General features: G+C 46.4%; 1 protein-coding gene across 1 annotated transcript in view; it reads left to right on the forward strand.

Annotated features, from left to right (window-relative positions):
- jakmip1 (janus kinase and microtubule interacting protein 1) overlaps positions 1-15,000 on the forward strand; it is a gene marked incomplete at its 3' end in the record, with an annotated part of 37,736 nt that overhangs the window by 14,033 nt on the left and 8,703 nt on the right. Inside the window, exons 2-11 of the mRNA XM_079838854.1 lie at positions 1-93; positions 760-1,254; positions 3,851-4,030; positions 4,103-4,216; positions 5,248-5,394; positions 5,466-5,615; positions 10,068-10,127; positions 11,135-11,254; positions 14,409-14,534; positions 14,777-14,860. The exon at positions 1-93 is cut by the window's left edge and continues 129 nt beyond it. Coding sequence (XP_079694980.1) covers positions 1-93; positions 760-1,254; positions 3,851-4,030; positions 4,103-4,216; positions 5,248-5,394; positions 5,466-5,615; positions 10,068-10,127; positions 11,135-11,254; positions 14,409-14,534; positions 14,777-14,860 — 1,569 coding nt within the window. The remainder of the gene's footprint in view (positions 94-759; positions 1,255-3,850; positions 4,031-4,102; positions 4,217-5,247; positions 5,395-5,465; positions 5,616-10,067; positions 10,128-11,134; positions 11,255-14,408; positions 14,535-14,776; positions 14,861-15,000) is intronic.

Raw genomic sequence — 15,000 nt, forward strand, 5'->3', positions numbered from 1 at the left:
AAACAGGAAGCAGAGACTCTGCAGACAGCCAATGAGGAGCTGAAGAGCAGACTGAGTGACATCCAGAATGAGCTGCAGCAGGAAAGAGGCAAGGTATGGCACACACACTCCACCCGTTCCCATGAAGCAATGTGGTTTGACTCTTGTGTTCTCAGTGCTATAACCGCTAAACGGATTCAGTCAAGTCAACTTTATTTATATAGCGCTTTTAACAATGCAGATTGTCTCGCAGCAGCTTTACAGTGTTAAACAGGAAAATAATGCAGCATAATTTTATTCAGCTGTATAGCCATTCTGGAGAAAACGCTGATGTCATCAGTTCATTTAAATTATCATACAGTGACAGTGTGGGCTTTAGATCAGTAATTAGATCAGTAATTTAGTTTATATGGTTAATTTAGTTCAATAATTCGATTTATTTGGATATTTAGTTGAACATGTAGTGTCCCCAACTGAGCAAGCCAAGCCAGAGGCAACAGTGGCAAGAAACCCAAACCCCATCAGGAGCAGAATGGAGGAAAATAAACCTTGGAGAAACCAGGCTCAGTCGGGGGGGCAGTTCTCCTCTGGCCAATTAACAAATAGCATATGATTATTATTCTGGAAACTTTACAGGTCAGAGGTCATAATAGATCGTAATATTCGAAATATCGGAGTCATCACACCGGAGACGGGTTTATTGAGGATGCCGTGTCGATGAGGCAGTTTCAGGGGGAGTCAGATTGAGGGCTGTGTGTGTGTGTGTGTGTGTGTGTGCAGGTGGGGAAGCTGCGGGAGCGGCTGCAGGATCTGCGGGCCCAGCGGGAGACGGAGCAGCACAAGCATGCGGTGGCGCTCACAGAGCTGCGGGTCAAGCTCCACGAGGAGAAGCAGCGCGAGGTGGCGGCCGCCAGAGAGAGCCTGTCCCGCCAGCACGAGGCCGAGCTGGCCCGGGCGGCCCGGCTCCGCGACACAGAGCTGGCCCGGCTGCAGGCGCTGGTGTGTGTGCTGCGGGACGGAGCCAGCAGTGAGCTGCGCAACGCCCTGAAGGAGGAGGCGCGGGAGGAGGCGCGCCGCAGCTGCGAGGCGGAGAAGCTCAGGCTCGCGCAGGAGCTGCAGGAGGCCAAGACGACCCGGAGGCAGGCGGAGGAGGCGCTGGCCAACGCCCTGCAGGCGGACCGGGCCAGAGCAGCCGATCTCAGGGTGGCCCATCAGGCCCATCACGAGGAGATCCAGAGAATCAAACGCGAGAGCGAGAGGGAGATCCGCAGACTGGTGAGAGGCTTTACTCAAGTCCCCCTGTAGTCGATCACACACTCATCTGCGATCAACAAAATCACAGTTTAAACGTTCACCTTAAAGGGGTGGTTGCATGCGATTTCACTTTTTAAACTTAAGTTAGTGTGTAATGTTGCTGCTTGAGCATAAACAGTATCTGCAAAGTTACAGCGCTGAAAGTTCAATGCAAACGGAGATATTGTCTTTTAAAGTTATGGCAGTTTATTGCCTACAAAAACGGCCGGTTTGGACTACAACAAGCTTCTTCCCGGGTTGGTGACATCATAAACACCTGCTATTAACATAAACACTGCCCCCGCGAACACACAACAAAGTGGGCGAGGCCACGTCGCAGTCATTGCGAAAGAGAGAGAGCTGTTGTAGAACTACAAACTACATTTGGCCATCTAACCAATCTAAGACCATTGCGTTTTTCGGAGGGATGGGCTTCATAGAAGCAGGAAGCAAACGAGCCGTTCAAAGGACAGTGGAGACAGCGGTGTGGAATAAAGGTAAAATATAAGAAAAATATAGCGTTTTTAAAAAAAGAAGTATTAAGACATGTCATACTGCACCCCATAAACACAACCAAGCCTAGAAAAAAAACACGGAACCACCCCTTTAACATAGCTTGATGTAACTCTACACCCTGTCTTCCTTTAGTATGCACAGAGCCATGAATATGCAAATTAGCCCATTTTCTTGCCTTCAGTATCCTTAGAAACACTTTGAACATCTGTCAGTGGAGAAAGGCATATAGTTCATCATAATATACACCGATCAGGCATAACATTATGACCACCTAATATTGTATTGGTCCCCCTGACCCGTCTCTGATGGACTCCTCTAGAAGGTGTGCCGGTTCTCCTCTGGTCCTTCATGACCCTGTGGCCGGTTCTCCACTGGTCCTCCATGATCCTGTGGCCGGTTCTCCACTGGTCCTTCATGACCCTGTGGCCGGTTCTCCACTGGTCCTTCATGACCCTGTGGCCGGTTCTCCACTGGTCCTCCATGACCCTGTGGCCGGTTCTCCACTGGTCCTTCATGACCCTGTGGCCGGTTCTCCACTGGTCCTTCATGACCCTGTGGCCGGTTCTCCACTGGTCCTCCATGACCCTGTGGCTGGTTCTCCTCTGGTCCTCCATGACCCTGTGGCCGGTTCTCCACTGGTCCTTCATGACCCTGTGGCCGGTTCTCCACTGGTCCTTCATGACCCTGTGGCCGGTTCTCCACTGGTCCTCCATGACCCTGTGGCTGGTTCTCCACTGGTCCTCCATGACCCTGTGGCCGGTTCTCCACTGGTCCTTCATGACCCTGTGGCCGGTTCTCCACTGGTCATTCCCATGAGCACTTTTGATAGAGGCTGACCACTGCAGACGAGGGAAACAGGAAGCAGAGACTCTGCAGACAGCCAATGAGGAGCTGAAGAGCAGACTGAGTGACATCCAGAATGAGCTGCAGCAGGAAAGAGGCAAGGTATGGCACACACACTCCACCCGTTCCCATGAAGCAATGTGGTTTGACTCTTGCGTTCTCTGTGCTATAACCGCTAAACGGATTCAGTCAAGTCAACTTTATTTATATAGCGCTTTTAACAATGCAGATTGTCTCGCAGCAGCTTTACAGTGTTAAACAGGAAAATAATGCAGCATAATTTTATTCAGCTGTATAGCCATTCTGGAGAAAACGCTGATGTCATCAGTTCATTTAAATTATCATACAGTGACAGTGTGGGCTTTAGATCAGTAATTAGATCAGTAATTTAGTTTATATGGTTAATTTAGTTCAATAATTCGATTTATTTGGATATTTAGTTGAACATGTAGTGTCCCCAACTGAGGAAGCCAAGCCAGAGGCAACAGTGGCAAGAAAACCCAAACCCCATCAGGAGCAGAATGGAGGAAAATAAACCTTGGAGAAACCAGGCTCAGTCGGGGGGGCAGTTCTCCTCTGGCCAATTAACAAATAGCATATGATTATTATTCTGGAAACTTTACACCCAACAAGAGCTGCAGTTTTGGAGATGCTCTGACCCAGTCGTCTCAAATCCTTACGCTTGCCCATTTTCCTGCTTCTAACACATCAACTCTGAGGACGAAATGTTCACTTGCTGCCTAATATATCCCACCCATTAACAGGAGATCATCAGTGTTATTCACCGATCATAATGTAATGCCTGATTGGGGTACATAAAATACATAATTCACCTGCTATATTGCTAAATGTACCCGATTTTTCAACAGAATGTAGCGGGATAACCTGCTTTTCTTGAGACTCCACCCACTGCTTCAGAGAATAGTTAATGATGTGCTAAAGCCCCGCCCCCTCATGACGTGATTGGCTACATCAGAAACACCAGCGATTTCAAACCGTGACTGTCTTTGATTCACTGACTGAAATGGTGTTGGCTGATGAGCACATGGTTTGTCTGAAACTCCACCTTCACCACAGGGGGACTTTAATATTGTTAAACTCAACCCATGTCCGATCAGTAACATCTCAGAGTTCACTTCCGGGTCAAAGCCGACCTGAACGCGAAAGGTGTAATTATAAATAGAAAGTGTGTGTGTGTGTGTGTGTGTGTGTGTGTGAGATGGAGGAGCTGAAGAGCAGGGATCGGGTGGTGCAGTCGCTGGAGCGAGAGCTGGGTGTGCAGGCGGGACAGACGCAGCGTCTCCTTCTGCAGAGAGAGGAGGCCGAGCGGCATCATGGGAGTCCCAAGAGAGAGCTGGTGCCATCCCTCGGGGACAACACGGACTCCGCCCTAAACCAGGTCTGTTCTGAACATGAGCACGGGCCACATCTCAGAGTCCACACACACTCACACACGCTGATCCGTTCACAGGAGGTGGAGGAGAGGGACGTGCGGCGGTTCCAGCTGAAGATCGCGGAGCTGCAGGCCGTCATCCGGAAACTAGAGGACAGGAACACACTGCTGTCAGACGAGAGGAACGAACTGGTACACACACACACACACTCACACACACACTCACATTAGAGTCAGTCACATGCTCTCTGTGTTCCCTGAACTTCCTGTTTTCTGTTCTGCCATCTTTGTAGTTCTTTTGTAGTTTCCTCTGGTTGTTGCCTCCTCGCGTTACAGTGACACACACAAAACTAAAAAAATGCAAATACTATTACTAAAGAGGACCTATAATGCAAAATTCACTCTTGCTTGAACATTGTGTGTCGGCAGTGTGTGTACACAACCACCCTATACTGATGAAAACCATTCCTCTTTTATTCCCCATAAATCATAAACAGTGTCTCAGAACAAGCACATATTGTTAGCCTTTGTGACATCAGGTATGTTTAGACTCCGCCCATGACTGTTGACATACTCTGCTCTATTAGCATAGACCCCACCATGGCCACTGACAAACTCCGTCTATTAGCATAGACCCCACCCATGGCCACTGACAGACTCCGCCCTATTAGCATAGACCCCACCCATGGCCACTGACAGACTCCGCCCTATTAGCATAGACCCCACCCATGGCCACTGACAGACTCCGCCCTATTAGCATAGACCCCACCCACAACTGCTGACAGACTCCGTCTATTAACATAGACCCCACCATGGCCACTGACAAACTCTGTCTATTAGCATAGCCCCGCCCCTCAGTGTGCTGTACACAGTCCTCCATGTTTCTACTCTTATTAAAGCTCCTGAAGTCATTCAGTCGAGAGCAGAGATTTTCTGTTTTTCTGTGTCTGAGACACTGGGAATGTTCTTTTGCCATTTCTACACCATAACTGACATGGTAATCATGGTAATAGTTTTTTTCATTAGATTTAAATTGGTGTAATATTTAGTAAACTTGTACTGTATTGGAAGAATGTTTAAAAAAGGAAAGAAGTTCTCAGGGTTTCTGATGTTTTAGATTTTTTAATATTGGTATCTGTGACCTGTAGCAGTCTCTTTAGGACAGGACTTGAATCCACAGGTCTTGTGTTCTGCATGTAGATCCGCCTCTCTCTGTCCTACAGCTGAAACGAGTGCGGGAGACGGATGGAGAGATGAAGCCTCTCATGGAGAAGAATAAACGCTTGAATAAGAAGAATGAAGAGCTGCAGCAGACTCTACAGCGCATGGAGGACAAGCTGAAGACGATCAGCCGAGAGAACGCAGAACAGGTGTGTGTGAGATAGGACCGGGTTATCCCGCACTGACCGCCCCGAGTGAATCTCTCCCTGTGTGTCCTCAGAAGGAGAAATCCCAGCAGAACTCGCAGCCGGCCGGCCTGAAGAGACACACCTCTCTGACGGACCTGAGCCACGCTCACGAGCAACAGGAAGTGGAGTATCTGCGCTTGCAGATCAGTGAGCAGCGCGGCGTTATAGACGAGCTCACGCAGGTTCGTTCTGAGAGACAGAGACACACAGCACACACAGGCTGATATCTGCAATGAGAGGAAGCGCTTGTGTGAAGATATCCCATCTTGTTGACATTTAATTTTCAAGCAGAGGCTTTTCATCTGAAGAGACTTACAAATGAGGAGAGCAATAGAGGCAATCAAACCAACCACAGGGCAACAGTATGCAAGGGACCAGTCCCAGTGAGGCCAGCACAGGACACTTAGAAAGCTGTATTTTTTTCATTGATATATAGAATAGTCTGTGTTAGTACTAATGGCTCAAGTGTTAACCGTCTAAACGTGGCTAAAGACTCAGAGATGGGCAGCTGGGACAGTCCAGGTGAAGGCGCGTTTAACCTGCAGAACAGCAGTTTCTGGAGCGCTCATAGGTCTGGAGGAAGGAGTTTAGAGACAGTGCATCTGGAAAGTATTCACAGCGCTTATGTTACAGCCTTATTCCAAAATAGATTTGAATTCATTATTTGTTTCCCCTCAATTCTAGAAACAACACCCCATAATGACAACGTGAAAGCAGTTTGTTTGAAATCTTTGCTCAATGCTCTGTTGAAGCTCCTTTGGCTCCATCCCAGCCTCAGGTGTTTCTGATGCTAAAGCTCGGCAGTGTTTGGGCAGTTCCTCCCGTTCTTCAGTGCAGGATCTCTCGAGCTCCATCAGGATGGATGGGGAGGGTCGGCCATGTTCAGATCTCTAGAGATGCTCAATCGGGTTCAGGTCTGGGCTCTGGCTGGCCCACTCGAGGACATTCCCAGAGTCGTCCCGGAGCCACTCCTGTGTTCTCTTGGCTGAGCTTCGGGTCGCTGTCCTGTTGGGAGATGAACGTTCACCCCAGGTCCAGAGCGCTCTGGAGCAGGTCTTCATCAGGGATTCATCTTTCCCTGATCCTGACTAGTGTCCCAGTTCCTGCGGCTGAAACACATCCCACAGCATGAGCTGCCCCACCATGATCACTGTAGGGATGGGATTGGCCAGGAGATGAGCGGCGCCTGGTTTACAGCGGCGCCCCTTATTACAGGCACAATCCCCCTGGAGCAACATGGAGTAAAGTGCCTTGCTCAAGGACACACTGGTGGTGACCGCTGGGATCGAACCAGCAACCTTCTTTATATTTCATGTTCCATGGTTCCATGGTTTAACCCACTGGACCACCACCATGGTTTCCTCCAGAGTTCAATCTGTGTTTCATCAGACCAGACAATTGTGTTCCTCATGATCTGAGAGTCCTTCAGGAGCCGTTTGGCAAACTCCAGACGGGCTGTCATGAGCCTTTTCCTGAGGCGTGTCTTCCATCTGGCCACGCCCCCACACAGGCCTGATTGGTGGAGAGCTGCAGAGATGGCTGTTCTTGTGGAAGGTTCTCCTCTCTCCACAGAGAAACGCTGGAGCTCGGTCAGAGTGACCATCGGGTTTCTGACCTCGCTGACTAAGGCCCTTCTCCCCCGATCGCTCAGCTCTAGGAAGAGTCCTGGTGCTCCCTAACTTCTTCATGTACGGGTGATGGAGGCCACTGTGGGACCTTTAATGCTGTAGATATTTTTCTCTACCCTTCCCCAGATCTGAGCCTCCATACAATCCTGTCTCTGAGTCTGCAGTCATATATTGGAAACGATGAGTTTGGAGACTTCTGCCACTGAGAGTGCAGAGAAAGAGGGCAGAATGTGTGTGTTTGCTGTGAAGATGTGTTTGTGGTGTGGAGAATTAGCCGCTGGTGGCTGTTGTTTCATTAATGAAGAAAGTCGTCAGATGTTAGGGTTTATAAAGGACAGAGAAGAGAGGGAAAGGTTTGTTGACGTAGTTAATAAATGGTTGTTTCAATAAGACCAGAAACTTTGATGAAAAAAGTAAAGCTGGTCAGTTTTGATTTCATGTTGTTTTTAAATCTATTTCCAGAGACTCGGCTGTTGCTAGCCTTCTGTGTCGCTGTGCGCCAGCTCTCCAGTTGGCCTCACCCTGTAATTACTTGTGTTTGGTAATCAGTGCTGTGTCTGTTCATTAGTTTGTTTACTTCATTAGGACCAAGCCTAATTAGAAATGAATTACAGCCTCATTTTCTCTTCCCTTCCCTCATGGCTTCTGTTTACACACATGCTGATATTACAGTATTACCAACAGCAGAGCGCTATCACACTACCGTTCAAGAGTCTGGGGTCCAGAGAGACCAGACGTGGTGACGTTCTGATGCTATTCTTCTGGCACGACCATTTTATGATCAAAGCATCTCAACTCTTACTGCAGCGTTCAGGCCGCTCTCAATCGCCACTCATTGCCTGGTCTAAAGCACAGTCGCCCTCATGTTTGAGAGAGCATTTTCTGTCATCTTTGCAGGAATTCAATATGAAGATTGTACAAAGTATATGTCTGTACAGTATGAGTCACATGACTAAACGTGCCTCATCGATTTCAAATGCCCGTCCTCAATGCAGGGTTTTCAAATGTATCCTCTTGGGTTAGGGTTAGAGTTAGAGCAGAGGGTGCCTTCAGAAAGCTCAGGTTAAGAATGTGTCTCAGTGATGACGGAAAACCAAAACGGAGAAAAAGATGTGGTTTCCAGATTATTTGTCCATATTAATATAGACGTAGCCTGAGGGACCGTTTACACAGCGCTATGTTCAACTAAAAGTGGAAACTGCATTTTCTGGGCCTGAAAACACAAACTTTTGAAAACGGGTTTCAAAGGGCAAGTTTTGGAAACGATAGCGTTATTGTCTCCATGTAGACTACAGTAATGGTGACGTCATGCGTGTGTGTGTTACGTGTTTAGTAGGGTTGGGGATCGTTTGGTTTTTTTTCGATACTGGTGCCAAACCGATACTTTTAAAACGATACCGGTGCCTGAACCGATACTTAAAAAAATAAAAAAAGAGCCATAAAAAGCAATAAAAAAAAAAGTGGATGAGATTAAAGAATGGCTTTTTATTGAATTTTTTTATTATTTAAATTGAACAATTTATTACAAGTTTAAAGTATACTTAAATATATAAATATAAATAAATACAATACACAATTTACTTAACAAATTCACAGTAAAACTAAAGCCACCTAACCCAACTACAACATAACAGTTCCAGTAATAACGGCAGTCGTCTGTATTCTTGGTCTGCTACAAACCAGCTTCAAGCTTCAGCTTTATTTTTAGCAGAAATATGACCATAATCTCTGGCTAAATATTTTAGAACGCATCGCCTTATTTTTTCCATGGCGACACGTCGTTCCTCTCACATGACACACAGCTGACACAACAGCTGTATGACAGCTCAGCTTTATTGGGTTTATTTAGCTTTTTCTTTTTTATTCAAAATATTCACAAACTTGCTAACCATGTCATGAACTATATGATATTCTGATTTTCAAATATGTGTAAGTGAATGTGTGTTAGTTGGTCTATACTGCGTGATGGGCGGCGCCATGTTAGTTTGCGCCTCAGAGAATCGGGTCTGTCGGATTTACAACACGTAACTTATCCACGTCTCACGAAACACATAACAGTGAGTGACCGGTGAACTGGGGGAAGAGTAGAGTAAACTATAGAGTTACTATATAATGTGTATCTGATAAGAATAAAACACGTAGTCAAGATATAACTGTCTGAAAGGAGTGTTTTAGCCGCTTCCATAGACATCAGTGTGTGTTTTTTGCTAGTACTCATGAGCATTTAAATGTCTGAAACCTAAAATAAACATGATGTGGTTGAAAACACTGAATAGTTGTGATATGTGAGGAGCGCTGAGCGTGTCTGTCTCCGGCTCAGTGCCAGCCAAAGCGCGAAAGCATGTTTGAATTTAAGTGGCACTGAAATCTGCGTTCTGATTCGGTCCGGTTACATACCGGTTATATAGGGTTTCGGTACCCGACCCTAGTGTTCAGTCTATGGACACAGGGTGTTTCTGTACAGAGACATCACCATCTACTGGCCTGGCAGCAGAACTCAGCGCTTACAGTCGCAGAGCCGTGAGAACGCAGAAAACACCCATACATTTTTGTACATCCCTGTCCTGTAAATGTAGCCTGGCTTCTCCCTCTTCCGTACTTCCACTCAATGTTAATTTTCCTTCAGTTCTCTGACTCTGATTGCGGTATATTCTCTGGTTTTCTCCGGTCAAATTTGAACCGGTCCAATCAGTGAACAGAGGGAGTGGCTGAGAAGGATGGCGAGCATGTTGTGCGCTAGTTTGAGATGACATATGTCACGACCAAACGTATGGCAGATCCAATAGTTTTCAACTTTGACAGAGTACCCGCCGTTAGGAAGTTAACGCTGGTCAATGGAGAGCGGCCAGACTCTCTGAACGAATGAAATAGGACCAGGCTAGTGTAAACGTACCCTCAGAGACTTCTTACCTCGCCCAAACTCTTTGAATGTGAGGCTCATGCTGATCCAGTGTGAAACGAGCTGTGTGTTTCTGTGTTTAATGTGACGTCTGGATGTGCTTTCAGGAACGGGACAGGCTGATCATCAACAAAAAGAACCGGCGGAAAAACATCAAGTTACCCAAGGTGAGCGTCTCCTCTCATTCACAGAAACACGCTTGAGGAAGTTTAGCTCCTAAAGCGAATGCACACGGTCACTAAGCAACGGTCTCCTCCGAGGAGCGCGAGCCGCCCCTTACATCGGCTCATTAATTGGGCTCTCGAGACCTTTCCTTTCTCATGCATTCTCCAGATTTCTTCTCTTGTCTAAAAGGATACGTCAGTCATCCAAACAACTGAAAGTCTCTATACGCAGATCCCTCAATATGTGTGTTTGGAGTTACTTACTGTAATTTGGGAATGGAAGTGTCCCCTGAATCTGACAAAAACTCTTTTGGGGACATTTCAGGATGTTCTGAATTGGGAAAAAAAGAGATTCCTGAATGAATGAGATAATGAGTTTGCGTGTGTGTGTGTGTGTGTGTGTGTGTGTGTGTGTGTGTGTGTGTGTGTGTGTGAGTGATTGGATATCTGGTCCTGTGTGTTCTGATGGGGGTCAGGTGTGTGTGTGTGTGTGTGTGTGTGTGTTCACTGGGGGCTGCGCTTTCGTTGTTGGTTATCCAGAACTGTTGCTAAGGAGGTGGAGTCAGCAGACTTGACTATAAACTCCTCGGGCACTGCTGTAACACACACATCTGTGACTGAGGAAGAGGAGGCTGGTTAGCGAGTGTTTGGGGGTGTTTTTGAAAGCATGAGCCTGGACTGAGCAGATTCCCGTCCAGCATGCCCGAGTACTTCCTGCTGGTGCTGTATCTGTCCCTGTTCCTGTGTCTGTGCGGTCTGGTGTGTCTGTATTTCTCCGGCTGTCAGGAGATGACCTACAAGCACGATGGTAAGAGTGACACGGGAAGTCTTTTAACGTTTGTTATGGGTTCAGAAATGTTCATAATAACCTCGAGTTACCTGCGGTAATGCTCTTAATGGTGGAAGAGTTCTGGCCCTTTGGGCTTCACTGGCGGACACTGTGAGAGTTGTTCTGGGCTTGTGAGTGATCTATGAACACATGATGTTTAAGAGCTGCTTCTCTCTTTCAGAGGCATGTTGTGGAGACATATTTTGGATTTGATGAAGAATCCGTGGACTCTGAAACGTCGTCCCTGACGTCATATAACACAGATCACACCCCTGCCACTCCTGAAGAGGATCTGGAAGACGTATGTCATGATTTACTTCAGTACCTGCACTAACACACTCTAATGAGTCTCTCTTATGAACCCATATCGATCAATGGTCCTGATTAAAATAACTTTTTGGTCTTATTTTCAAACTCCAGTGGTTTATAGGCAGTCATCACGATTAGTGCTCAGAATACAGAATCATACACCATATGTACACCCAGAACACCCACTAACACAGAGCAAGGCGCCTAAACAGGTTTTCAGCAGCGCCATGACGGTCATTAACAGCTCCTGAATAATGAGATGTTCTTCTGCATGAAACCGAGAGTCAGCCCAGGAGAGTGTCACGCGTGTGTGTTGATGTGTATCAGGCGTGTTGTTAGGTCACGTGCTGTTGATGAGCTGGGTAACGAGCGGCGGGTCATTATCCGTCCCTTAACAGTGTGTTCCTCTAGTGTTCTCCACACGCTCTTCACCTCAGACTCTTGATAATGTGGTAAAGTGTAACCTGTATATAAAGCTGTCATGTGTATTATATCCAGCTCTACTTTCAGACGTACAGTAAAGTGAGATATACCGAATCTCAACTGCTGGATGTGTTTGTATCGTCACAGAATGTAAACTTTATTATTGTCTACACTCATCTAAAGGATTATTAGGAACACCATACTAATACTGTGTTTGACCCCCTTTCGCCTTAATTCTACGTGGCATTGATTCAACAAGGTTAGTTAGTTAGTTAGTTAGTTAGCTTTCATTTGTCATTCAACTGTACATACAGAATGCACATATGACCGAAATTCCGTTGCACTGGCCCATAATACATCTCTATATACTACTGTGCTAAAGTTATCTGTATAATATATTAATCTAAAAATAGAACATATATAAAATAAATAAAAAGTGCTACAACATGCATTAAAAAATATCACAATAAAAGGCTTTTTTTAAAACGGCATATCAAATTATTGCACTTGTTAAGTGGCGGTATGTAGATTCAAAATTTCATTACACATTATGAATAAATACAGTTTTTAAAAAAAAAATGTCCAGTCCAGTTCACATGAAAACTCCCTGCAGGGAATTTAGTAAAATATAGTGGTTAAGAGGTTATGTCGAGTTCAGGAGCCTGATAGCTTGTGGAAAAAAGCTATTACAGAATCTAGCTGTTCTGCCCCGAATACTGCGAAACCTTTTACCAGAGGGCAGGAGAGAAAACAATCCATGATGAGGATGGGTGGGGTCTTTTATAATGTTTTGTGCCCGAATCAAAGAGCGTTTGTGTGCGAGGTCCTGGATGGATGGCAGTGAAGAGCCAATGATCTTCTCTGCTGTCCTCACCACTCTCCGTACAGATTTCCAGTCTGATGTTTTGCGAAAACAAAAAGGTGCTGAAAGCATTCTTTAGAAATGTTGGCCATATTGATAGGAGAGCATCTTGCAGTTGATGGAGATTTGTGGGATGCACATCCAGGGCACGAAGCTCCCGTTCCACCACATCCCAAAGATGCTCTATTGGGTTGAGATCTGGTGACTGTGGGGCCATTTTAGTCCAGTGAACTCATTGTCATGTTCAAGAAACCAATTTGAAATGATTGGAGCTTTGTGACGGTGCATTATCCTGCTGGAAGTAGCCATCAGAGGATGGGGACATGGTGCTCATAAAGGGATGGACATGGTCAGAAACAATGCTCAGGTAGGCCGTGGCATTTAAACCATGCCCAATTGGCACTAAGGGGCCTAAAGTGTGCCAAGAAAACATCCCCCACACCATTACACCACCACCACCAGCCTGCACAGTGAGAACAAGGCATGATGGATCCATGTTCTCATTCTGTTTACGCCAAATTCTGACTCTACCATCTGAATGTCTCAACAAAAATCCAGACTCATCAGACCAGGCAACATTTTTCCAGTCTTCAACTGTCCAATTTTGGTGAGCTTGTGCAAATTGTCGCCTCTTTTTCCTCTTTGTAGTGGAGATGAGTGGTACCCGGTGGGGTCTTCTGCTGTTGTAGCCCATCCGCCTCAAGGTTGTGTGTGTTGTGGCTTCACAAATGCTTTACTGCAGACCTCGGTTGTAACGAGTGGTTATTTCAGTCAAAGTTGCTCTTCTATCAGCTTGAATCAGTCGGCCCATGACCTCTGACCTCTAGCATCAACAAGGCATTTTCTCCCACAGGACTGCCGCATACTGGATGCTTTTTCCTTTTCACACCATTCTTTGTAAACCCTAGAAATGGTTGTGTGTGAAAATCCCAGTAACTGAGCAGATTGTGAAATACTCAGACCGGCCCGTCTGGCACCAACAACCATGCCACGCTCAAAATGTCTTAAATCCCCTTTCTTTCCCATTCCGACATTCAGTGTGGAGTTCAGGAGATTGTCTTGACCAGGACCACACCCCTAAATGCATTGAAGCAACTGCCATGTGATTGGTTGATTAGATAATTGCATTAATGAGAAATTTAACAGGTGTTCCTAATAATCCTTTAGGTGAGTGTATATCTGATCATGAAGATATTTGAATATATAGACATGTTATAAACATGTTTTTTTGTTAAGCTGCTTTTGAAATGACGTGTTATACAAATCAGTTTGACTTTAATAAAAATAACATGTTGTGTTTAAAGTAGATTTAACATGTGAATCTGTGAATAAAGCAGTGTCTCCATCTTGTGTTCAAGATAACAGAATCATCACTTCCTGCCGCAGAATATCAGTGATTAATGATATAGATTAATATCATAAATGAGTGTCGTCAGCGAAACTCACACACACACACACACTTTAGCTGTTTTTGTGAGTTTACACAATAAAAGTAGACCCTTCACCGTTTGCATTACTCTTGGCGGAGTAAAGTAAATGAGGGATCGCGCCGGCGCGTGTATGGCAGTAAGGGCGCTCTCTTCACACAAACACAGATACACGTCTAACGATAGCACACATTATCCAGGTTAACATTAGAGACTTGTAAAGGTGCTGTACTAACATGTTTCCAGTGATATGCCATACCTGAGGACGATGAATGATGGGCGAACGCTTGGATTTCCTGCCGTTAGCGATCTGCCTGATTTCATCACTTCCTGTGGAGTTTGTTTTCCGCTAAGCTAGTTTGATCCTGATTTCTAGCAGTGTCTCTGTAAGCGAGTGCGTATGTTAATGGCTGAGGGATTGTGTGATTGGGCAGGGCTTCTCCCGGGAGGAGGCGGAGCTGCGGTTTCGTCAGCTGACCCGCGAGTACCAGGCGCTGCAGCGAGCCTACGCCCTCCTGCAGGAGACGGCCGGCCCGCTGGACCCCGAGAGGCACTTCAGGGTGAGGTCGCGACCCCACAGACGCATGCCTAACCCCGCCCACTCCGGACATCCCCAAGGATCCTTTCTTTCAATCCTCCATCAAATCACCCAGTGTTAAGATCGAACTGTCCAGCATTGTAGCAAGCATGGCCGACAATTCCTGCCTCAGAAAATTCCTTACCCAAATTTGTAATTCAAATGAAGCCTTATAGACTGTACCCTAGGCCGGCTCTCTGATTGGCTGTGTGCTCTGTCCGTCAGACGCGGGAGCAGCTGCAGACGGAGCTGATTGGCTGTCAGGCACGGATTGCCGACCTGGAGCGGAGCCTGGCAGAGAAGGGGCAGGTAAATGAGAGAGAGACACCCCTGACTCCGGGCACTTTGGCCTCGCTGCTGGTCTTTCTGACTGCCATGCTTGTGTGCTGGCGCTGCACTGAGAGGATATGGTGCCCGATCATGTGACTTCACCCGCTGGACCAGCGCAG

The sequence above is a fragment of the Gobio gobio genome (genome assembly GCF_949357685.1).
Source record: "Gobio gobio genome assembly, chromosome: 16".
In the NCBI taxonomy this organism is placed as follows: domain Eukaryota; kingdom Metazoa; phylum Chordata; class Actinopteri; order Cypriniformes; family Gobionidae; genus Gobio; species Gobio gobio.